The sequence below is a fragment of the Podarcis gaigeae genome, assembly GCF_964106915.1.
Source record: "Podarcis gaigeae genome assembly, chromosome: 15".
Classification (NCBI taxonomy): domain Eukaryota; kingdom Metazoa; phylum Chordata; class Lepidosauria; order Squamata; family Lacertidae; genus Podarcis; species Podarcis gaigeae.
In genome coordinates, this window is record NC_139692.1 from 447,765 (window position 1) to 472,596 (window position 24,832).

At 44.8% G+C, this 24,832-nt stretch overlaps 2 protein-coding genes across 8 annotated transcripts in view; both read right to left on the minus strand.

Annotated features, from left to right (window-relative positions):
- Positions 1–11,999, minus strand: part of LOC310832138 (indoleamine 2,3-dioxygenase 2-like) — a 69,044-nt gene extending 57,045 nt beyond the window's left edge. The window contains exons 1-6 of one of the 5 annotated variants that reach the window (XM_083713713.1): positions 11,565–11,999; positions 6,993–7,088; positions 4,923–5,042; positions 3,820–3,938; positions 3,158–3,172; positions 1,498–1,597 (exon numbers count right to left, since the gene is read on the minus strand). In XM_083713713.1, the coding sequence (XP_083569839.1) occupies positions 1,498–1,597; positions 3,158–3,172; positions 3,820–3,938; positions 4,923–5,042; positions 6,993–7,058 (420 nt within the window). In that variant the 5' untranslated portion in view covers positions 7,059–7,088; positions 11,565–11,999. Of the gene's footprint in view, positions 1–1,497; positions 1,598–3,157; positions 3,173–3,819; positions 3,939–4,922; positions 5,043–6,992; positions 7,089–9,372; positions 9,877–11,564 lie in introns of those variants that run through there. The other 4 variants (XM_083713710.1, XM_083713711.1, XM_083713709.1 and 1 more) reach the window with 4 other exon arrangements.
- Positions 12,000–13,061: 1,062 nt separating this feature from the next.
- Positions 13,062–24,832, minus strand: part of LOC310832075 (disintegrin and metalloproteinase domain-containing protein 2-like) — a 74,570-nt gene continuing 62,799 nt past the window's right edge. For all 3 annotated transcript variants that reach the window (XM_083713565.1, XM_083713566.1, XM_083713567.1), the window contains 4 exons: positions 18,303–18,414; positions 16,664–16,871; positions 14,111–14,143; positions 13,062–13,182 (listed from right to left, as the gene is read on the minus strand). In XM_083713565.1, coding sequence (XP_083569691.1) covers positions 13,176–13,182; positions 14,111–14,143; positions 16,664–16,871; positions 18,303–18,414 — 360 coding nt within the window. In that variant the 3' untranslated portion in view covers positions 13,062–13,175. The remainder of the gene's footprint in view (positions 13,183–14,110; positions 14,144–16,663; positions 16,872–18,302; positions 18,415–24,832) is intronic.

Consider the following 24,832-nt stretch of genomic DNA (forward strand, 5'->3'; position numbering starts at 1 on the left):
GTAAAATTTTTGTTAGTTGATGCAAACCCACGCATTACCCATGTGGTAGCGGTTTTTGTGATGAAGGCCATGAAAGCCAGGGAAAGATTTATGGACGACAATGTAAAGACCCCTTCATCGTCTGTTTAACTCGTTGCTCGTTTTCCCTCCTTTTCTATTTTGTGGGAAGAAGGTTTTGTTGGCATAGTATGTAATGAATTTTAATATTTTTAACTATTGTAGTGTTGATTTTTGTGCACAGGCATGGTCCTCACAATAAACGGATTTGTTGTTGTTGTATTAGAACTCACCCCCAAACTGGCCCTACAAGATCATAATGACCACTTGCATTATATAGAGCTTATAACACACCTACTCTCAGCAGCCAGAAGCATCATAGCCAGACACTGCATAGACCAATGGTATCAAATAGTATGAGAAACAGGCTTACTAGAAAAACTAACCAACAAACTGGCTAACCTGATCCAAAAACACACACACACCTCACACACAAAAACAAATTTCACTACAACCAACCACACTGTAGGCCAACTCTCTCACCACCAAAGGAATACAAGCAAATAGTAAAGAGAACCCACACAAGTGACGCTGACACAAAACCCCACACATACACTAAGTAGAATAGAAGCATTGCCACCCAACTCCAACCCACTCACCATTCCCCCTCCCCCTTTTCTTCCTAACATAACACTAATGTCTCAGCAAATGAAACTGATCTGTAGAAAACGTAACTTAAAAAAACCAGACATTGCACATGTGTAAACCAAGAAATTTTTAATAAAAATATACAGTGGTACCTTGGGTTACAGACGCTTCAGGTTACAGCCTCCGCTAACCCAGAAATAGTACCTCAGGTTAAGAACTTTGCTTCAGGATGAGAACAGAAATCACGCGACGGTGCAGCGGCAGCAGGAGGCCCCATTAGCTTAAGTGGTACCTCAGGTTAAGAACGTTTTCAGGTTTAGAACGGATCTATTAACCCGAGGTTAATTAAGTTATTAACCACTGCATTTTTAAAAAAGAGGCAAGTTTGAGGACAGGCAGGTGACTGACACTCCCAAGACTTCTGCAATTAAGAAGGAATATCGCTGCATGGGATACCATAAAAGCCCCAGGAAAGATTTTGCAACAGTTTTGTCTTTGTATCGCAATGAAGATTTCTTGTTTTTTTAAAAAAAAGCTCATGAAAATTCTTCAGCATTCTGGTGCTAGTATCTCCTAAGAAACATACTTTGGCTTGTAGTTTTTACTAATGCACACTTTTTTGCAAGCAATAATATAATGCATTTTTATAAACATTGTTTGACTGGAGAAGTGCATTACAAAATTCGAAGAAGTGTGCACAAAGAACACCTATGTTTTGGTTTGCATATTATTTCAAAAAGTGTGTATTTGGTAGATTTGTCTTCAAATGCTAACTTAATCAGATTTCTTTTTCATCTCTGCTCATAAGGCACCCCAAGAAAAAGATGCCAAATAATTTGGGACAGACCTTACCTTGATCCCAGGTGCGGCAGCTTTCTCAACCAGAAAAGTGACGAGAATGAAGCCCCTGAGGCTTGCTCCACCAGGCAAGCAAATGATGGGTTCCAGATTCCTGTGGGGAAGGCAGAATTGAAAGCCTAGAAAATACAGTACAATTTTAGATATTAAGTGCTAGGGCATGGGAGACTGTTATGAAAGTCAAAGGTAGAGAGAAATGTCTGTCCAAGACACCCCACGTCACATCAGTTGATTGACTGGTGGGTCATCCCTCGGAGCAAGACTGAACTCTCCACGAACCAGCTGACACATGGGCAATTCATTCCTGTTTTTGACAACCTCAACTCTTAACTGCCCCACACCTGACATCATAAATGACAGGGGTCAGCAAACTTTTTCAGCAAGGTCCCTCATAACTTTTGGGGGGCTGGACTATATTTTGAAAAATAGAAAAAAAAGAACAAATTCCCACAAATAACCCAGAGATGAATTTTAAATAAAAGGACACAGCATTCTATGCAAGAGCTATAGGACACGTTCTACTGAGGTAAGCAACCCCCCCCCCCACTGACTCTCCCCTCCCTTCTCCACAGCACCAGATGAGCCCTCGTGGCTGCTTACCTGCGTTTTGCGAGTGACAGGGGCTGGCAGTGGTGGGGCGATGAGTGGCGCGCGAAAGGGCTCCGGAGAGGAGCTGACAGCAACAAAGCCCGAATTGAGCCTGCTTACAATGGTGGCTGCTCAAGCGCTAATGCTGCTGCTGCTGGCACCAACAAAGCCCACCCCCCTTCCTCTCAGCTCTAGGCAGGGCAGGGAGAAGCCAGGAGGAGGGTGGGAGGAGGCGCCACTGAATGCATGCGCTGGCGCAGCCCGAACGATCAGATCCACACCGATCCACACGGTGATTCCCGGACCGTCCACGGGCCAGATCCAGAAGGCAACTGGACCAGATCCAGCCCCCGGGCCTTAGTTTGCCTATCCATGATATATGATGTCAGCTGAGGGGCAGGGGACACGGTTTTGGGGGAACAGCCCCATGGGCCAAAAAGGGGGCCTGTTGGACCAAGTTTGGCCTGTGGGTTGTGAGTTCCCCACCCTGGGACTAGATATTTTTTACTGCAGAGGTCAGTGTAAGCAATGAGAGGATGAGGTGGCAAAAGGGAACATCGCAGCTATGTAATGTTGTAGATTTCTATCTACCTTCTACTAAAAATAAACCCTCCACCCAAGGCTAACACCAGAATGCTGGTGGAGAAACAATACTGCACCACAAAATTATATCTGAGCTGTAGTCTGGTGACAGGTTTTACTTACCTAGAAAATTAAATTTGGCTTACTAAATTAAGCAGAGCATAGTGCCCATAAAACAGCCAAACAAACTGTTTTCGACCAGTGTACTGTAATGTTAAAAAACATTGGGTTGGAACCAAAGAGAACTGGATTCAGATCACAAAACTCACAAGGTTGTTTTAGGGATATGAATGGAAAATAACTCAGCCTGAGCACCTTGGGATTAAAATGTAATAAATCTATACAGACACAAATGCAGAAAGAATATTTCTCAGAAGCATTCAGATATAAACTACTGTTGCAGCTGTTTAACTTCAAGCAGTCTGAAGAGTGACCTCAGCAGACTTTGAACGAGAAAGGCAAACATCATTTCCCGAATACTTACTCAATTTCTAGAGGCCTTTTGACAGATTGGGTTATCAACAGCAAACACACATGGAAAGGAAAGATCCAAGTCAGTTGCTGAGCAAAGTCCAGTCCAAATAATAGCACTCCCCCCCCCCCCCCGAAAACCAAAATCTCCCCAAATGCCCTGTCTTGCTTGCAGCAGTGGCACAAAAACAAATGTGATATTTGTTACAGGCAATTTTTATTTGATTAACAATGCTATCAAATAGATGTCTCAGATCCATGTTTTAAATGGCACAATGGTACAAATACAATAACTTAATAACATAATATATTGTTCTGTGTCCCTCATTCTGGACACTTTTCAAACTTGAAGACAAAAACAATATAGTGGTATAGGAATCTGTGATGTTGTAATGTGTACTTGACAATGTGAAAAAAAATTAAAATCATACTATTTTTCTGTTTTTTAAAAAAGTAGTTGGAACATCCAACAGTGTCGTTATGCTAAACATGCACAAATTTCTTCAATGCATCTATCGAAGGTGCAGGAGCCAGCCTGCGTCCTCTGTCCATCTGGTCACCCTTCATCTGATGAAGCCGTATTAGTTGTGTGTGTCAGTTGACCTAAGGAGTGTAGCTCAGACTGACGGCACCAACTTTCTATCCATTAAGGCCCAGGTGTCCTCTTATACTTACCCACAAGGATTCCTTTTCTTCCAGTTTACTAAAACAAAATCTGCATGAACCAGGATTGGAGGTAATCCTAACACCCGAGAAATCTCCACGAAGGGGATGGCAAGGTTTTGTGGCAAGACCTGGAAATCAAAATGACAGAAAGCCAATTCATGCTCCCCCAAAGATGTAGCTGTTTAGTTAAACATGTTATCATGAGAATGCTGCACTGTTGTGCTGCCCCTCGAAGCTTTTGCAGTGTTTCTGGCTAAATGTGCTTTGCAATGTTATTGGAGCAATCCTGTAACATGCAGCCAGACATACCTGCTCCAAGTGTTGCACCCTCATCACAGTATGATGTGGCAACAGACTCTGGGGTACAGCTGTTGAATTATTCATTGTTTCATTATTACTACTGCCTCCAAGTGACTAGGTTGCTTGTGCAGCTTAGGCTCACCCATGCAGTACTGTAGCATCTTTCAGACTCTATAAACTGAGCTACACAGTTGCTCCCCATCAAGGCTTGTTGGAAGAAGTGGGAGAATAAAAGCTCTTCGCAAATCCACTCTAATATATGAATGATGTCATATTTCAGGGCATCTAGAACCTTGAACCCAGGAACAGCTGGGAAAAGGACAGTGCCAGCTCCTTGTGGAGACAAACCTGGGCATTTGCCTGGACTCCAAGACCCAACTCTCTAACATCTAACATCAACCCTATTTTTCACTTTGTACAAAATATCAGAGAAGATCAGGTGGAGCCTCAAAAATTTCCCAGTTTGCATTGCCCACCTGACCACTTCCAGGTAAAAGAGAGTGTTGGTGAGGACACCGTGCTCCTTTGAGCTCTTCCCCAGGTCCTGGAGTCACAGAGTTCACTATGAAGAGGGATTCATTATTAAACCACCTTGGGAATTGGAAAGGGAACAGGGGTCTCTGAACAATTTTCTCCACCCTTAACAAACTACAGCTCCCATAATTCTTTGGCGAAAACCATAACTGTTTAAAGTGACATCATAGCCTTTTAAATGCATGATGTGAATTAGTCCTAACTTCCAATCCACAGATGAGTTTGGGATGTATGGAAGATCAAATTCTTCAACATCCCTAAATGGGCATGGACAGTACCTTTGCAGTCCCTTTTTCACCATCCTGCCAAACGTAGCCCATTGTGATGTAGCTAAGGACCAAGTGGGCTAGATACAGTTCTCTGTGTCCTTTGAGATACTGGCTGCTTAGCAGAGGCATCTGTTAAGACAGTTACAGGTTACAGAAAGCTTTTTTTTAAAAACATATTGTTATGTAGTTGGTGAAACTGCTGCTTCTTTCCATCGTAAGTGCCATAAGCCATTAGCTCAGAATTCATGTACACATTCATCACTTGATGTCTGCAACACTGAGCGGTGTTTTGCATGTGTAAATTACTGTAGTCCTAACTTAGTCCCCAACTACTGAACACCACAGATCCCCAACTACTGACAGAACCTGCTCGTCAGTCCTCTTGCACAATTTTCAATAGAGTAAAACCACACATTCATCTAAGAATGAATAACAAAGTTGAAAGAGATGAAGCAATATATGGACATATTAGAACCAGACATTAAATTCTATCAACCATGTAGAAGGTTGCTTAAAAGTAGATTGACTTGGTGGGGGAAAGAGGACTAGATTCCTGCACCTTTAATAATTGTGTGAGAGAGCTGGTATACAGCTTTCGGGTCATGTGGCCAGCATGACTAAGCCACTTCTGGCAAACCAGAGCAGCACACGGAAACGCCATTTACCTTCCCACCGGAGCAGTACCTATTTATCTACTTTCACTTTGACATACTTTTCAACTGCTAGGTTGGCAGGAGCAGGGACCGAGCAACGGGAGCTCACCCCGTCGCAGGGATTCGAACTGCTGACCTTCTGATCAGCAAGTCCTAGGCAAGTCCCACATCCCTAATAATTGTGTAGAAAAGGTCGTTTCAGCAGGTGCAGCTTGTGCAAGAGCAGCTAGACCTGCTGAAATCAGGGGTGTTCTGGCGGGGGGGCAGGCCACCCTGGGTACCATTCCAAAGGGGGGATGACAAAATGCCCACCCCCGATCGGTGGCATCCCCTGGGGTGCACACCATGCCCACTGGGACACACGTCACTCCGGGTACCCGCGCAGGTAGCTTTGCCTCTGGCTGAAATGTCCCCTTCTATACCACTATGAAGAATGCAGGAGATCTGTTCTCATTTTCAGCTGACCACCTGATGCAGCAGCCTTAAATACCTGTATCATGATATTTTAACACCCCATTCCTAAGAGCAGGCTTCCTCAAACTCAGCCCTCCAGATGTTTTTGGCATACAACTCCCATGATCCCTAGCTAGCAGGACCAGTGGTCAGGGATGATGGAAGTTGTAGTCTCAAAACATCTGGAAGGCTGAGTTTGAGGAAGCCTGCCTAAGAGCATGGTCTGCAGGTTGTTTCTCTGCTACAGCACTAGTGACCTCTAGAGGATTTCACCCTGCATTGCAGATATGGCAGCAATTGGTTCTTTTAATTTGCATCAGACTAAGAAGCACACCGGGACGCAGGTGGCGCTGTGGGTTAAAGCCTCAGCACCTAGGACTTGCCGATTGAAAGGTCGGTGGTTCGAATCCCTGCGGCGGGGTGCGCTCCCGCTGCTCGGTCCCAGCGCCTGCCAACCTAGCAGTTCGAAAGGACCTCCGGGTGCAAGTAGATAAATAGGGACCGCTTACCAGTGGGAAGGTAAACGGCGTTTCCGTGTGCGGCTCTGGCTCGCCAGAGCACCGATGTCACGCTGGCCACGTGACCCGGAAGTGTCTTCGGACAGCGCTGGCCCCTGGCCTCTTAAGTGAGATGGGCGCACAACCCCAGAGTCTGTCAAGACTGGCCCATACGGGCAGGGGTACCTTTACCTTTAAGAAGCACACCTGCATCTATACTTATTTTTTAAAACAACAACAACAAGGATTAGCACACAAATGTCTATGCATTGCTTTGAGGCTAATAATGAAAAGTGACACTTTGACCTAAAACGTAGAAGGAAGAGTGAAGCTAACCAGAGTTTGATTAGCTGGCATGTTCCTCTAGCATTTCATTTATATCCCTACTACTTCCACCAAGGAACTCAAGGTGGCATGGGGTTCCCCTCCTCACTATTTTATCCTCACAACCCTCTATGGGATGGGAAATGCAATACCTTGTTCACCTGTGAGCGAAGTTGATGGTTCTCAATAAGGTGAGGCAGGCTGTGAGCGATCTCCATCCAAGGGCTATAGAAAGGAGGAAGATCTTTCTGATAAGAAGAAGAACCAATTATCATCAATCAGGAAAACTAGTTCATTGTGGATTTTGATATAGGCCAGAAAGATGAAAACAGAGCTGTGCATAGGTCAAGAACTTATGCATTGCTAAAAAAACAGGAGGTAGACTCACACAAAATTTGCATATGCTAAATTATGTATGTAGATACACATTTAGAAATAACTGTATGTAGATACACATTTAGAAATAACTGTATCTGAAGAAGTGTGCATGCACACAAAAGCTCATACCAAGAACTAACTTAGTTGGTCTTTAAGGTGCTACTGGAAGGAATTTTTTTTGTTTTTGCTAAAATAGAAATAGAAATACATTTCATCTCCCCCTACATAGAGGAGGGAGAAAGGTTGTTTTCTGCTGCTCCAGAGAAGCGGACACGGAGCAATGGATCCAAACTACAAGAAAGAAGATTCCACCTAAACATTAGGAAGAACTTCCTGACAGTAAGAGCTGTTCGACAGTGGGATTTGCTGCCAAGGAGTGTGGTGGAGTCTCCTTCTTTGGAGGTCTTTAAGCAGAGGCTTGACAACCATATGTCAGGAGTGCTCTGATGGTGTTTCCTGCTTGGCAGGGGGTTGGACTCGATGGCCCTTGTGGTCTCTTCCAACTCTATGATTCTATGATTCTAGTGACCAGGTCACTTGTGTACCTGCTCAGTCTGCTGTCCAGGTACTCACTCTTGATGGGGAACTTCAAGGCCCTTTGACTCCCTTCTTATGGCTTTTCAATCTTTAAACCAGACTGGGACCAGCCAACAGAGGACCATTCACTGTGAAGTAAAATACCATACATACCTACCCTACCTGCATACTTTGTGACGGGATGCCGACTTCCCCCCACATTGGGGGTGTGTGCATCCCGTGATGCGTCCTGCCCCTGCCTAGCATGTGAACACTGGCACGCTGAGCTGGGCTGGCGTCCCACTCCTGCTGCCATGATGCCAGCGTTTGTAGGGAAGGGGGAGAGCAGAGTTGGGCTCCTTCTCCCTGAGCAGCAAGGAGCTGTGCTCTGCGCTCAGCCTCTTTCAGCCTGTGTAACATCAGGTGGAGAGGAGGAGAAACGTGGCCACAGGATTTGGGCTTCCTTGAATTTTTGGGGGGAGCTGAAGACCCCTCAGCCCACACTACTCAGCACACCTGCTTTTTAACCCTCTAAGGCAAAGATCACCAGCCACCAGACATATGCAAGCACTCCATTGTGTACTTTGGCCACATTCACACCATACATTTAAATCATTCTGACACCACTTTAAACAGGTGTGGGTCTCCCAAAGAATTCTGAGAGTTGTAGTTGGTTAAGGGTGCTGAGAATAGTTTGGAGCCCCTTTTCCTTTACCAAAGCTACAATTCTCCATGAAGAATTGATTGTTGAACAAATGTGGAAAGAATACACATTTGCAGAGCTTTTCCCACAAAAACTCACTCTTTAAAGCTCAATCAGAGCAAATGGCACACTTTAATTTATGTTTGCTTCAACTGAACACTATAGAGAGGGTTTTCATGTGGAAAGCTTCAGGGAGGAAAAAAGCAAACCCATGCTCACAAACAGAGCTTTTAAGTATGGACAAGTGCCTGGAAGGAGGGGAGGAAAGGTAAGTGTGATAAGCCCTATGTTATGTATTTATGTGTTTTATACTGTAAACAGTCCTGTGATATAAATAAATAAAATAATAATAATAATGCCTGCTGAAAACTTTTCTATTCCACCTCGCTTATGAAGAATATATATTTCAACAATAGTACTTTGGTTTCTGCTCTTAACTTTTTATATTGTTTTTATTGTATTGGTTTTATGTATAATTGAGTTGGCCAAACCCCGGCAGTGCTGGAATCATTTGCCTAATGTGGGTCTTGAACCCACGACCCTGAGATTAAGAGTTTCGTGCTCTACCAACTATATAAATCCATATTTTTTATAAATAAATGAAAAATAAAATCTGGGGTTAGGGGAACAGGGTAACCACACATTTACATTCTCTGCTGCATTTTGTTTCCACTGTTAATTCCAACTGAGAATGTCAGCATGCTTAGGCTCCTCCTGAAGTGTTGCTTTCTCCCTTAAAAACCTTGGTCATTTACTCCAGCCAACCTCCCAGTCTGCCTTTTCTCACAATCCTGTGAGGAGACATTAGTGATTGAATTTGGTAAAATGCATGTCAATCCCCTGTAGGTCTCTGATCATCTCCTCTCCCTACCTGCTACACACACACCGCAACCCCCTCCTGCTCCAAGCATCTCATGCAGCCACCATGTTCCTACCAGTGGATTTGGAAGGAGGAAGCCATAATCTTCAGAAATATGGAATCTCCTCAAAATGAATGGCAGCTGCTCTTTCGTGCACTCAGTGTTCACCTCCATCATTAACAGTGTTCAGCCAGAGTCAGGAGCTGATCTGGAAATGAAGGGCCTTTGCCGCACTGGGTGCTAGATTCAAATCGGCTACGGATTCAAATCGGTATGTGTTGTGCAGGCAAAACCTTTCCTTTGTGACTCTAGGTATCGAACCTTTGGACTGGGTGGAGCATCCTCAGTGACCAATGGTCAGTAAAGCCTAGTAAACAACATTGAAGGTTGCTGCTAAGTAGATCTAGATACAGGGTGGGGGGAGGGCTGGCCGCCAGTGGCCTGTTATAGGATCACCATACAGGGAAGTTAGTTTAGTTGGTAAGGAAAATGGCACGGAGTAATGCAGCAGCTTAGCATCTACTGTATGGACTGGTATCCAGTTCAAAACTTAGAATACCAACAATTAGCTTAGGCACCCACTGTAATAAGATGGGATGTAGCTTACTGGCTAGGGTGTTTTTTTTTAAAAAAAATAGATAAATTGCATGAAGATCTTTCAATTTATACTAGCCTCAGTTGCTGGTGCTTGTATCACCAGAGGCAACTTCATGTTTAGACTATTGCAATGTGCGTAGTCTCCCTTGCAGGGTCTCCCTTGCAGCTGATCCAAAGCCTGCTGATGGTGCAGAATGCTATGGGCCAGCTGGTTAGTGGTGCTGCTTACAGGGCACTTTTCACACCCATGCTAATGGATCTGCACTGACTGCCTCTTAGCCACTGAGCAATTTTTAATGTCTTGTTACTTACATACAAAGCTTTAAAGAATTCTAGAACAGATCACCTGAAAGACTGGCCTGGTAAGGGTAGTAAGATCAACAAGTAGAACTGGGTTGGTCTTGCCATGGCCTAATGATTATTGGCTTCTGGTTATATGGAAGCGCCCCCCCCCCCCCCCGTGGCACCAGTATTCCAGAAGGCTGTAATGTGAGAAGCCCCCTCTGTATGGGCATTTCACTGTCTTTTGTGGATGCATCTGCTTACACAGATATTATCTTGGTCTCTTGGCCAGAGCCTCCTGCTTTAATTACTTCAATGTTGTTCAACGGGTTTGTTTTTATTGTACAATTCAATTATGGATGCTTGTACTTAATTTTTTTAAGAGCCCAGGGCAGCAAACAAGTGATAAAGCAATAAAACATTCAAAAATAGTATTTAAAACTATTCCAGTATAGATGCAAACTGGGAAAGATATTGCAGTAAAAAGACTTGTTGGAAGAGATGGCACCTAATATTCCATGAGAGATATTCCAAAAAGTAGGTGTGTCGACATTAAAGGTGCAATTCCTACACCATGTAGAATGGACCTCTTGATAAGATGGAATCTGCAGGCCATCATCTGCCGAGCACAGCAAGTGGTTGCGAATATAAGGGGTCAGACAAGTTATATAGGGCTTTATACACCAAAATCATCATCTTGAACTTAGCCCTGTAGCTACTTGTCAGCCAGTGTAATTTTTTCAACAGCAGAGTAATGTGTTGGTGAAATCCTGCCCCAGTGAGTGAAAATTTGCGCCACTTGCAACTTCTAGGGCAGGCTATCTCAGTCCAGAAACAGCTGTAGCTAATTCACCAGCTGAAGCTGGTAAAAGGCACTCTTGGGCACTGAGGTCATCTGCAACGAAGTAACGAAGATGGAGCCAGGAGCAGTCCCAGACTACGAACCTGCACTTTCAGGGAGTGTGCAACTCCATCCAAAGCAAAAAAAATCACCCATTATCCAGAGTTTGTGACCAACCCACTCAGTCACAGCACCTCGGTCTTGCTAGGATTCAAAGTCCCTCATTCAGTGCACCACTGAGTCCATGTGCTGCTCCCATCTCACTCTGCCCATGCATGGCCTTGGAAAGAAGGTGCTGCTGCAGAGACCAGCAGCAAAAGCCCCATCCCCAGTCCTCCTAGTAATAACCACCACTCCCCTGGTCTTATAAAACTTTCTGGCCCACCTCTACCAGAAGAAGCACCATTCTCAGGCTGATCAAAGACCAGGTCCAGTCGCTCCCAGAAAATGTATCCTTCCCCCCCTAAGCTGAGCCCAACCACCCTCACTCCATGCATCCAGAGTGGAGACTGGTCTGTAAGGGTGAATAGGGAACTGCCCCACCAACCTCGGCCTGGCTTACCCCAGTAGCTGCCAGCCTTTTCACTTGTAGCTAGTCAAAGGATGGCTCTGCTTGTCATTGCCTCTGGCTCCGCCCAGTGGCATAGCATGCATTGATGGTGCCCAAAGACGGTGCAGGTGTTGCGCCCATCTGGTGGACTGAGCAGCTGGGCTGAGGGTGCGTGAGGAGCCTGTGGAGGGAGCCCAGGAGGCACATGGCTGTCAGCACTGCTGCTGCTGGTGGCGGTGCCTGCACTTCTTCTCAGTTTGGTGCTGCCTCCTGTCCTCTCACTGCCTCGGTTGGACAGCTTTGGCCACTGTGTAGGCTGGCGTCACCACATGTGGCAGCGGCAGCGGAGAGCGTGGGGCCTGGAGAGCGGTGGCCCCTTCCTCTTCATCTCTCAGGGAATGGTGTGAAGCAAAGGATTGGAAAATGCATTCTGAGGCAGAGCAGCTTCTCTCAGAAAGGGGGGAAGATTCCCCCTCCCATTTCTAGTGGCTCAGAAGCAGAAAGAGACACATACACAAAGCAGATTAGACAGGAGATTAGACAAGAGAAGCAGAAGGGAAGGAATAGATAGCAGAGACGTCATTAGAGAGTGTGGGGGACCCTCCCTCCCCACAAACTAGGAGATCCGAATGTATTAGAGCACAAAGGATGCAGAGAGGAGGGGGGACTTCCTGTTGGCACCTAGGATGTTGCGGAAGATGGAAAGGGGAAGAATTAGAGTAGACAACTCTACAATCCCTCCTTGTGGAGGGAGGTGGCTTTTTGCTTGCAACTTGATGCCTGAATAAAAAGGACTATAAAATACAAATTGCTCATTAATTCTTATCTGTGAAGTCACTGAAGAGGGAAGTGGACTCTCCACACATGACACACTCCCTCCTCAGTGGGCAGCAGCTGCACTGCCCCAACTCCCTCCATCTCGGCCGGGACAGGCAGAGTGTAGGTGGAGGTAGAAAAATGGGGTGGGGGGCAAGCTGGCAGGCACCTGCACTGGGAGAGCTCAGGGCTGCTCTTGCACACCCTGACATTGCCCACTAGCCATGGCCCATAACCACTGTTGCTGTGGAGCATGGCCATCGCATGGCAGCAGGGCATAACCTGGGGAAGAGAGGAGAGCATCTGGCTTGGAGCGTTGGCAGGTGGGTGCTGAGTCAGCGACCGGGCGAGCGGCTTGTGCTCCACCGCTGGCAGTCGCTTCTGGCACCTTCTTCCCTCCCATGCATGGGCTGCCCCATCCCCGAAGCCCCAGTGGGAGGGGGTTGCCTCCCTGCGGCTCTGGAAGGCAGCAGGAGCTCAGCCACATGGCCTGTCACCTGGTTGCACCCCTCTCAGAATTTTGCACCTGGGCCCCCGCCCTTCTGCCTCCCATGCTACGCCACTGACTCCCCCAGTTGTTGATCTCCCTGCCTTCCACCCAAACACATACTTCAAACTAATTTTTTAAGAACAAATACACTTTATCGTAGAAACAAACAGAAGCAAGCAGCAGTCACATTCACAGCAGAAAGAAAGATTCTAATTAAAATATTTTCATGCATTGTACTTCATGGAGAGAAGAACAGGAACTTCTGTAACCTTTTGGCAAGCCAGGGCTTCTGCTGTCCTTACCTATACACTGTGGTGCAGAGCATAAAAAAACAGAGCAGAGAATTACCAGGAATATACATCAAATATACTGCTTCAGTTGCTGTACCTGCTTCTTGTTACTACTGCTGCTATTACTATGTTATAGATTTTGGGGGAAGGGCCTAAACCCTAGAAATTAATGAATGGTAGGATTTTGATTATTTGGGATGTTGAGAAATACAAGCTGCAGAGGAATTCCTGAGCTAGCCTATGCCAAGCTAGGTCCATTAAGAAACAATTCAAGGTCATTGAGAGCCATTGACAAGACAAGAAACCTTCCCACCTTCTCTCCACCTTGCCACCAGAGAAAAGGATTTGGAAGATTGCCAGGGAACAGGTGTGAGGAGACAGGAAAAGAGAGTTTTTAGCAGGGTGTTCTGGGAAGAAGGAAGACTGGAATCCATCTTGGGCAGGATGGCAGGAGGTGCAATAGATTCAAGTTACAAGAAAGCAGATTACTACTGAACATCAGGAAGAACTTTCTGATAGCAACAGCTGTTCGACTGTAGAACCTCAGGAGGTTGTGGACTCTCCTTCCTTGGAGGTTTTTAAGCAAAGGTTGGATGGCCATCTGTACGGATGCTTTAGATGAGATTCCTGCATTGCAGGGGGTTGGGTCCCTTTTAACTCTACAATACTAGAGACCCTCCTAAGACCCTCTTGGGGTGTTAATGCTGTGATCTCCTCCATGGTTTTATATAAAGCATATATCATTGAGAACACCACAGTCTGTGCTGTCCCTCATTCTGAGGAAACTGAACCCTGGATAAAGGCCTGGAATCCCTGGAATCTTGCACTGCTCAGAGATTGGGGTGGTGTTCAATGCTATAAAGTACAAGCTCCACCCTAGAACCCCTTTAAGACAGAGACAACAAGAAATTAGAATACACATATAGGGTTATGTATAAGAAATCTACCTTGCAGTCTGTGGCTGATGAGCTTGTTGAGATCTAAATTGAAAAGGGGAGGAAAACACACTGTTCAAAAATAATATTTTAGGGTACATGAAGACATATCCCAAAGCTTTACTACCCAGTTCTGCAGCCAGGTCACTGTGGGTTGTCATCAGGAAGCCAAGTGTATGCATTTGGCAGAATTTAACGGCAAAGCTGTACCACTTCAGAATAAAAAAATTCCTTCCAGTAGCACCTTAAGGTAAAGGTAAAGGTACCCCTGTTTGTACGGGCCAGTCGTGTCCGACTCTAGGGTTGTGCACCCATCTCGCTTAAGAGGCCGGGGGCCAGCGCTGTCCGGAGACACTTCCGGGTCACGTGGCCAGCGTGACGAATCTGCTCTGGCAAGCCTGCACCAGTGCAGCACACGGAAACACCGTTTACCTTCCCGCTATAAAGCGGTACCTATTTATCTACTTGCACTTAAGTGTGCTTTCGAACTGCTAGGTGGGCAGGAGCTGGGACTGAAAGACGGGAGCTCACCCCGCCGCGGGGATTCGAACCGCCGACCTTACGATCGGCAAGTCCTAGGCACTGAGGTTTTACCCACAGCGCCACCCGGGTCCCGTAGCACCTTAGAGACCAACTAAGTTTGTTATTGGTATCTGAAGAAGTGTGCATGCACACGAAAGCTCATACCAATAACAAACTTAGTTGGTCTCTAAGGTGATACTAGAAGGATTTTTTTTATTTTGTTTTGACTACAGCAGACCAACATGGCTACCTACCTGTAACTTGTACCACTTCAGGTTTTACATCAGGGGTGGAGAACCTCAGGCCCAGGGGCTGGATGTGGCGCTGTGGACCACTCCATCTGGCCTTCAGGACTCTCCTTGGGCCACACTCTTCATTGGTTCTGCTTGAGTGCTTTTGTCTGGCTTGATCCTCCCCCTCCCCCCATTGAACTGTGAAAATACATCTTGCTTCCCTGGATGGAAAGAATGCATGTGCTTGCATTTAAACCTCTGATTTTGTGTGTGTCAGGAATGTGTGACCTGATGTACAAAGATAAGAGTCACAGCTGTTGTTCGACCTACTTTCTGCCTCTGGCTATGCCCTCCACTAGCATTAGACCCTTGGAAACTGGCCCTTGGCTTCAAAATGGCCCCTCGCCCCTGCTTTAGGTAATGGTGGGATTGCATGTTTGTTCCCCCATGTGTGTGTGCGTGTGGGAGGGGGAGTTTGAACTTTAGGAAAATTGCTTGTTAGGGAAGGCTTGTCTTCTTCCCCTAATCATAGACTAAAGTGTGAGTTCTCTCCCTGTGAGTCTTGAGATAAACTAAAGCACCAGACTGGATGCATTCACCTCACCACACTGAATCTGTCGGGGTGGGGAGTGTCATGTCTAAAGTACTGGTCCCCTCCTGCCAATAGGTGGGCAGAAGAGTAAGGAAGGATGTACCAGGGTTCAATGGTATGAAATGTGCTCCTAGGGAATCTCAGAAGCATCACTCAGCCCAGTCTGATACCTGAATCACAACTGGTTTATTTTATTTATTCCTTCCCCTCTTCCCAAAAGAGTCCAGGGCGGTTCCAGGGGTAGCAGCATCAGGGAGGTACCATGCAAGCTATCTCTGGAGGGGGAATCAGTTGCATAGTGTGGGGGGAGGGGGGGAGGACATGGCCCAGGATGCATTTGTCTGAGACAGTGTGACTAGGTGCCCCCACAACAGGCTCCCTCATCAGAGTCTGGCTCCAGCGCATGGGTGAAGCCAAGATTTTTGTTGGGAGGGCAGGTCTTTTGTTACAGGGTGCAGAACCTCAGTTTGCTATGTCTTTTTATTGATTTTTATTGATTTGGAGGGGCAGCTGCCCCCCCCCCCCGGCTACACCCATGCGACAGCAAATGGAGGAGTTGCAGAGACAGCTTCCTCACACAATGGCCCAACAAGTCAAGGGGTCAAGCCAGACCTAGGGGCAGAGAGAGGCTGAGGCATGTGAGGCACCTGGCGGCTTGGAAGCTCCAGCAGAGAGAGGAGAGTGGGCGGCAACACTGCTGCTCATGCTCCTGGACTGTGGTGTGCAAGTGCACCCCCTGCACTGCATTGTGAGCCAAGCCACAGGGGTCTCCCTCGTTCCGCCCCCACCCCCCTCAGGGGTGCCCATGCACAAAGCATTCACTCCACCACTGGTTGGGATGGTGAGAGGCAACATGCTGTGAGCTGGTCTACTGTGCAGTTGCAAGGAGGACAGCTGTTTATTGCCCTGGCAGCAGACTGAGAAACTATATTTAGAGGAGAAAATAGGTAAGATAATATGCAGTGATAATATGCAGGGAAAATCATTATTAGTGGACCCCACGAAAGGGAGGATAGAAGTCAGAGAATTTGGAGAAGTCTATGTTTTTGGATTGTATTTTTCTTTTTGTGTGAATGAAAAACTAAATTGTAAAACCAATAAAAATTATTATGTATATAAAAAAGAGAAAGGAACAACTGTGTGGGGTCGGGAAAAGTTGGGAAGCACATTTGCACCAGACGCACCAATTTGATCATTAGGCAAACAGAGCCAAGTTACCTTTTCATATCATAACCTTTTCCTTCCTCTTCTTCCTCTTCTGCATCTTCCTCCTCTTCCTCCTCCCCTTTCACATTTGAGAAAAAGTCCCTCAATTTTATGATCAAGATGACCGAGCCAATCAGGACAGGCAGGAAAAGGAAAAAGCTAATCAGGAGCCAGTTTCTTGTAGCTGTACCAACGTTGAGAGTTTCGTCTACAGTTGCAGCTAGCAAGGAAAATAAAAATAAAAATAAGAATGTTATACACTCCTGCCAGAGTAGGAGTCAGAGACTTGGATCTGTCTTTCCTGCAAAAGTTGCAGGGGCAGGGGCCAAAGAACTGCGTTCAACTGATGTTAAGTTTTGGACAGACCAACAAACTTAAAATTAAGAACTCACCAGGCGTAGACAGCATCCATCTTAAGAAAGAAAAATGTGAAGCCCTGACAGTCAGCTGGGATTGGCTGCACTAAAGCAGCCAAGGGGGCTGACAGAAGCACTTTTTCTGCAGAAGATGATTGTTGATGGCCCCTTTCCTGCCTCTCTCCACCTGGCCCTGACTGGCCTCATAAGGACTGCTGCTGCGGCTGCTGCCCAGCAAGGACTGGGGTGTTTTGGGGGAAGTTTTGCTGTTGTTACTGATATTAACTGATATTAACTTTTTGTATCTTTATTTTTATGTGGAAATTGTTCAGTTTGATTATGAAGCTTTTAATGTGTTTTATTTATTTTTATAACTACTTTGCTATATTTGTAACTATGTAAATCTTTCATATAGTAAGCCGCCTTGAGCATTGTTTTAACTGTGGAAATGCAGCATACAAATAAAATGATGATGGTGATGATGATGATGATAATGATGAAAAGGAGCCTCTTTGATGGTATGGTACTGAAACCATGTCTTCCAAAGAGGATGCTGAAACCACTGATCACCTGATCACCAGATTCATCAACCTCCTTTGCACTTGGACTGATGTCAACTGATACCATTATGACATCAGGTGAATGACTGGTGGGTGGTTAAGCCCACCTGTCAGAGTTGGCCCAGGAGGTGGAGAAGATGAAGAACTGGCCAGATCCAGTTTTCCACTCCTGCAACAGACAGGGAAAATCATTTCATGATCAGCCAAGACAATCAGCAGTTGGGTGTTGGAGAGCTTGGGATGGCCTTACTGAGTCATCAACAGACACCCCTCATGATTGTTGTGGGTTAAACCACAGAGCCTAGGACTTGCCGATCAGAAGGTCGGCGGTTTGAATCCCCGCGACAGGGTGAGCTCCTGTTGCTCGGTCCCTGCTCCTGCCCACCTAGCAGGTCGAAAGCACGTCCAAGTGCAAGTAGATAAATAAGTACCGCTCTGGCGGGAAGGTAAACGGCGTTTCCATGTGCTGCTTTGGTTTGCCAGAAGTGGCTTAGTCATGCTGGCCACATGACCTGGAAACTGTACGCCGGCTCCCTCGGCCAATAAAGCGAGATGAGCGCCGCAACCCGAGTCGGTCATCACTGGACCTAATGGTCAGGGGTCCCTTTACCTTTACCTTTACGTGCCAAACAATCCTCCACATGATATATTGTTTAAAACTCATTCTGCTTATGGACAAATATGAACTAAAATTAATAAAGTTATTTTTAAAAACAAACCAAGAAACCAACTCACCACTTCGAAATGTGCTGTCAATGCTTCCACCCAAGCCGCCTCTATCTTCCATCGTGCAGTCAGGGGGGGCCCATCCCATATTGCAGTGGCAATTTCCTTTATTGTTGCATACCTGGATTGCATGGGAAGGGGAGGAAGGAAGCCACAATAATTTATTTACCAGAGTCCAGACTTCCCAAGATAACCCTTTCAATGTTTTGGATTACTGCTTCCAACAGCTGAAGTCAACATGGCCATGCAGAATGGAGCTCAATGGAGTTGGAATCAAAACAAAACAAATCAAAACAAAACAAAAAGATACTTATTCCAGAGCCATAGCGGGGGGGGGGGAGCGCCAGCCAGGGGTTTTTTTGCTTTGTGTGAAGCCTCCAGTGGGGCACTATTGAGACTGTGTGTGTACACAAATGTGTGTGGGTGATTTGAGCCAAACTGGGTCTTTGACCCGGATGAAATAAAGCCTAGTTTTGCCCCTGCTTATTCAAAGATATAGAAAAATACAAACCCATTACAAAGTATCTTTTTATAATATGCTAAAATAAACAGATACTTAATCTAAAAAAAGAACAAAGGAGAAAACAAAAAGAAAAGTAAAACCTAAAGAAAGAGAAAGAGAAATAAAAGATTAAGGAAAAATTTTAAAAGATAAAAGGACTTCCAGCTCTCTGTCCTGCTGCTATATATAGTATTTACTCATTGAGATCAAACTATTCTATTTTCTGTCTTGTGTAAACTAGTATTTACATAAGAAATTTCCAATGTTTTCGCTAATTACATGTTAACTTTCCCATCTGAACCAAGTCATTCTGCATCTTTCCATCTTTGTGCATATAGCAATCTCCAATAATCCCATTGGAGTAATCTTCCATAATCCTTTTCCAGTTGTGCAACTATTTAACCTTAAAAAAAGAATTCTGACTTCAGCTGAATATTAACCTTTAAAATCTGCTGTATCAATGGATGTATTTGTATGCAATATTTTTTAGCCTTTTTACATGTCCACACAGCATGAAAAAAAAGTCCCTTCATGTTCTTGGCATTTCCAGCAAACATTTAAAACATCTTTATACATTCGGAATAGTTTCTTAGTAGTTAAATATCAATGATACATCATTTTATGGAAATTCTCTTTACGATCGTAACACAATGTAAATTTTAAACCCTTAGTCCACATATGTTCCCATTGTTCCATCTGTATATTCTAACAAAAATTTCTTCCCCATTAAATCATGCATTTTTAAAATTAATTTTATTGATACCATTCACATACCATTCACATTAACACAACATACAGAAAAAGAAATAAATTTCCATCACCGCCAAAGCAAAAAGAAGAGAATTAATACATCAACTAATAACCTTCAAAACATAAAATAAAAGTGGTCTTTTTCTATTGACCATACTTCCCGTCTATTCCTTATTACAGATTCTGTATTATTTGTTCAAATTTAATATCCTTTGATCCATTCATAGGTTTTAAAGGTAAAGGTAAAGGTACCCCTGCCCGTACGGGCCAGTCTTGACAGACTCTGGGGTTGTGCGCCCATCTCACTTAAGAGGCCAGGGGCCAGCGCTGTCCGGAGACACTTCCGGGTCACGTGGCCAGCGTGACAAAGCTGCATCTGGCGAGCCAGAGCCGCACACGGAAACGCCGTTTACCTTCCCGCTGGTAAGCGGTCCCTATTTATCTACTTGCACCCGGAGGTGCTTTCGAACTGCTAGGTTGGCAGGCGCTGGGACTGAGCAGCGGGAGCGCACCCCGCCGCAGGGATTAGAACCACAGACCTTTCGATCGGCAAGTCCTAGGCGCTGAGGCTTTAACCCACAGCGCCACCTGCGTCCCTTCATAGGTTTTACCACATTCTTAATACTACTACTGAAATTATTCAAATGCAGCAAATGACCTTAGACTAACTAGACTAATATATTTTAACTAACTAGACTAATATATTTTAAAAACTTCCCATTTTGAGATAAATACCTGTTTTGGTTTATTTTTTATTTTTTCTGACATGATATCTAATTTCGAGTATTCAGCCAATTTGTGACCATTATAATATTGACGGGACTTTATCACTTTTCCAATTTGCCGCAATGAGAACTCTTGTGCTACCGTAGCATATAAGAAGATCTCTTTGGCCTTTTTAGGAATATCTGAATCTGTGATCCCCAAAAGCAAAGCTTCTGGTTTCCTATTGAAAGATATCTTTAACATTTTTTTCCAATTCTATGTGGATGTCCTCCCAAAATACCTTGAGTTCTTTACCTGGCTTTTCTTTTCACCTCCAGCAGTTATTTGAGGCATTTTTGAACATCTTGGACAATTTCCAGGGGGTTAAATACCACTGATGCTGCATTTTAAGAAAATTGTCTCTCAGAGTGTAACAGGCTGTAAAATTCCAGTTTGTTTTCCACAGGTTTTCCCACTGCTTCATTGTTATTGAGTACCCAAAATCCTGCGACCACTTAATCATAGCTGCTGTAACCTCCTCCTCCTCGACTTCCCAGTCAAGGAGGCATCAATATACTTTAGAAAGTGTTTTAATTCTGGAGTTCACCAAATCCAATTCAAATCTAGAGGTCTCAGTGGAAAAACCCTTTTGTTTGTCAATTTTGAATGTCTCAAATAATTGGTGATATTGAAACCAATCAAAAAGGCACTCTCTTATTTCCCCGAAGCTTTTTAATTTCAGTTGGTTATTATCCTCCTTTAGGTGTACTTTATATATTGGTCAGGGTCCCTGGGTATTTTTTCTCTTGACCACCCTCGCCTCTATTGGCGAGATCCACCAGGGAACCTTGGGTTCGAGCAGGTTTTCATACTTCTCCCAAACCGTCACTAAGGATTTTCTAATAATATCGTTTGAAAAATTTCTATGAACTTTTGCTTTCCCATCCGCTAAGTATGTGTGCCATCCCCATCGGTTATCATAACCCTCCAAATCTAAGAGGTCTGGGTACTGCAGCGAACACCATTCCTTTAACCAGATGAGGCAGGCCGCTTCATAGTACAATTTCAGGTCCGGTAGAGAGAATCCTCCTCTGTCTTTTATGTCAATTAAAAATAAATGTTTAATTCTAGGTCTTTTCCCTAACCATAAAAATTTGGAAATTTCTTTTTGCCAATTTTTGAGGCAGCCCGCTCCACCCAGTATAGGGATCATTTGAAATAGAAATATTAATTTTGGGAGCACATTCATCTGTATAATGGAGATCCTGCCTAGGAATGACAATTTCAACCTGCTCCATATCTCAAGATTTCTTTTAATCTCGAGCCAAATTTTCCTATAGTTATCCTGAAACAAATTTATATTTTTAGAGGTACTCCAAATACTTAACTATTTTACTTTATTGCATATCTTTAGGCCCAATGTTTTTTCTAACTCCTCCTTTTCCAAATTTGATACATTTTCCACCAGGATTTTGTTTTAATGGTATTCACTTTGAAGCCTGCTACTTCTCCAAAGAAGATTAATTTAGCCGATTGTTCCAATTAGATGGCATTTATTCCTTTACAGAGATTTTCACCAAGTCCAATTTCTTGTATTAAGTTTTTCATAAACTTCCAGGAAATGTGGTCAAAAGCCTTTTCAGCATCAACCAACATTTAAAGCTGCAGTTTATCAATTTTACAATCTAGGTATTCTAAAACATTAATTACATATATAAGGTTGGATTGCATATGACGTCCTAGAAGAAATCCAGTTTGATCTTTATGAATTAAGTCATTTAGGACTGCTTTTAGTCTGTTTGCTATGATGTCAGTAAAGGTCTTATACTCATTATTTAACAAGGTGATGGGTCTATAGTTTGCAATAATTGAGGGATCTGTTCCTTGTTTATGAATCAGGGTGATGAAACTTTTATTCCATGAATTTGGTAACTTTCAGTTTTGTAAAATCGTTCATTGTATCTTTCACAGGTAAGAATAATGATTCCTCTAGTTTTTTATAATAAGTTGGCAGAAGCCGATCAGGGCCTGGTGTCTTCCCTATTTTGGATCTTTGGATTACTTGCTGCACCCCTAGAACGGTTATTGTCGAGTTGACTATGCTACCACTCAGTGGATTTGTAACTGGCTGACTGACCGAACCCAAAGGGTGCTCATCAATGGTTCCTCTTCATCCTGGAGAAGAGTGACTAGTGGGGTGCCACAGGGTTCTGTCTTGGGCCCAGTCTTATTCAACATCTTTATCAACGACTTGGATGATGGACTCAAGGGCATCCTGATCAAATTTGCAGATTACACCAAACTGGGAGGGGTGGCTAACACCCCAGAGGACAGGATCACACTTCAAAACGACCTTGACAGATTAGAGAACTGGGCCAAAACAAACAAGATGAATTTTAACAGGGAGAAATGTAAAGTATTGCACATGGGCAAAAAAAAGGAGAGGCACAAATACAAGATGGGTGACACCTGGCTTGAGAGCAGTGCATGTGAAAAGGATCTAGGAGTCTTGGTTGAGCACAAACTTGACATGAGCCAACAGTGTGACGCGGCAGCTAAAAAAGCCAATGCAATTCTGGGCTGCATCAATTGGAGTATAGCATCTAGATCAAGGGAAGTAATAGTGCCACTGTATTCTGCTCTGGTCAGACCTCACCTGGAGTACTGTGTCCAGTTCTGGGCACCACAGTTCAAGAAGGACACTGACAAACTGGAACGTGTCCAGAGGAGGGCAACCAAAATGGTCAAAGGCCTGGAAACGATGCCTTATGAGGAACGGCTAAGGGAGCTGGGCATGTTTAGCCTGGAGAAGAGGAGGTTAATGTTGGGATTCGCAGGATACTGGATAAGTCTGCAGGCTTCAACAAGATGATGCAATACTCTGCTGGGTCAGAGTGACTCAGCAGGAGTGTGATTAGTGTGATTGGCTATCACCTGTTTTAAAAGGAAAGCCTGTTTAACAGTGGTGGTGGTGGTTGTGCTGTAGTGTGGTGGTGAGTATTCATTTGTAAGTACTCTGTATGGACTGTTTCTTTTGTAAATGCCTGTATATAGCTCACATTAAAAAAAGACTGCACTGGAAAAACCTGGAACTCTTAGTGTTTCGCTGAAAGCGCCGCGTGGAATACGCGACAGGGTTATGGGCCCAGCACGCTTCCGCTGTGCAAGAGTACAGGTGGCAGTTATCTAGCCGTGGGTGCTGGAGGTGAGCTGCAGGGATTGAGCAGTCCAGAACTGGTGTGTTGCTGGAGAAGCTGACGGCCACGGACTACAGCACCTGGTCGGTCCGCATGCAACACTTCCTCAAGCGTGAGGGCCTGTGGAAGGTGGTGGAAGAGCCACCGCAGCCCCCTGAGGAGGATGAAAAGGATGAGAAAGCTTTGGCCACGATCATCCTTGGAGTGGACGACAGCCAGCTAGTCTACGTAGCTGATAAGGTAGAGACTGATAAGCTGACTGTGGAATATGTTACCGGACGGTTGTATGCAGAGGAGGACAGGCGTGCAGAGTGAAAGATGACCTCAGCCCAGCTGTTGGAGCATCCCAGAGTGAACAACAGCCGGGAAGAGCAGAGGTGTCGGGAGCCAGAGAAACAGCCAGGAGGAGCTGCTGCAGACCAGCCGGTGGTCAACAAAGTAAAAAGGTGTTTTTGCTGCAAGTCCAGTGGACATCTGCTGCGGGACTGCCCGAGAAAACAACAAAAACAGCAGAAGCACAGGAGGCAGCAGAGAGAGTCTACCGCTTGGGTGTCTGCAGATGGTCAAGAAAAGGAAGAGCTGTGGGTTCTGGACAGTGGAGCTTCTGAAACCTTTTGTAAAAGAAAAGGATTGCTAACTAATGCTAGGGCTTCAACAAAAAACATGTAAATCTTGCTACGGGTCAGAAAGCTAATGTGGTTTGTGAGGGGGAGGTTGTGTTCCCACAACTGGGACACATTCAGGAATGTGTTGTGTGTGCCTATTTTGCAAAACAATCTCTTGAGCATTCCTGACTTGGCAAAAGCAGGCTTTGAAGTAAACCTTGTGGGAGATCAGTGCCAGATAAAGCAAAATGGGGCAGTGTTGGCAAATGCTAACCTTAGAACTAATATGTATGTACTGCAGTGTGAGTCTAAGGTTGCGAATGTGCAAAATGTCCCAACCCATGATATGTGTATTCATCTCCTGCACAGGCGTCTGGCTCATGCAAGCTATAAGGTGCTGAACAAAACATTGGAGTTGTGTGGGGGGATGAAAAACATAAAAAGTTGTGATAATTACTTAGACTGTAATATCTGCAAGGAGGTTAAAAGCAGGGCTTGCCCAGTAGCAAGAGCAAGCCAGAGAGAAACCAAAAAACCACTGGAGTTGATTCATGCTGATGTAACTGGTCCTTTTCCACCTAGTGTCTCCCACAACAAGTACTGTTTGATCCTAGTGGATGACTATTCTAGATTTGGCTGGGTCTATCCATTAAAGCAAAAGTCTGACGTTGCCCAAACTTTGAAGTTCTGGGTAAGAAGGGTAGAAAGGCAACTTGGCGAAAAGGTGTGCTCTATTCAGACAGACAGGGGAGGAGAGTTTATGGCAAGCTCCCTAAGAAA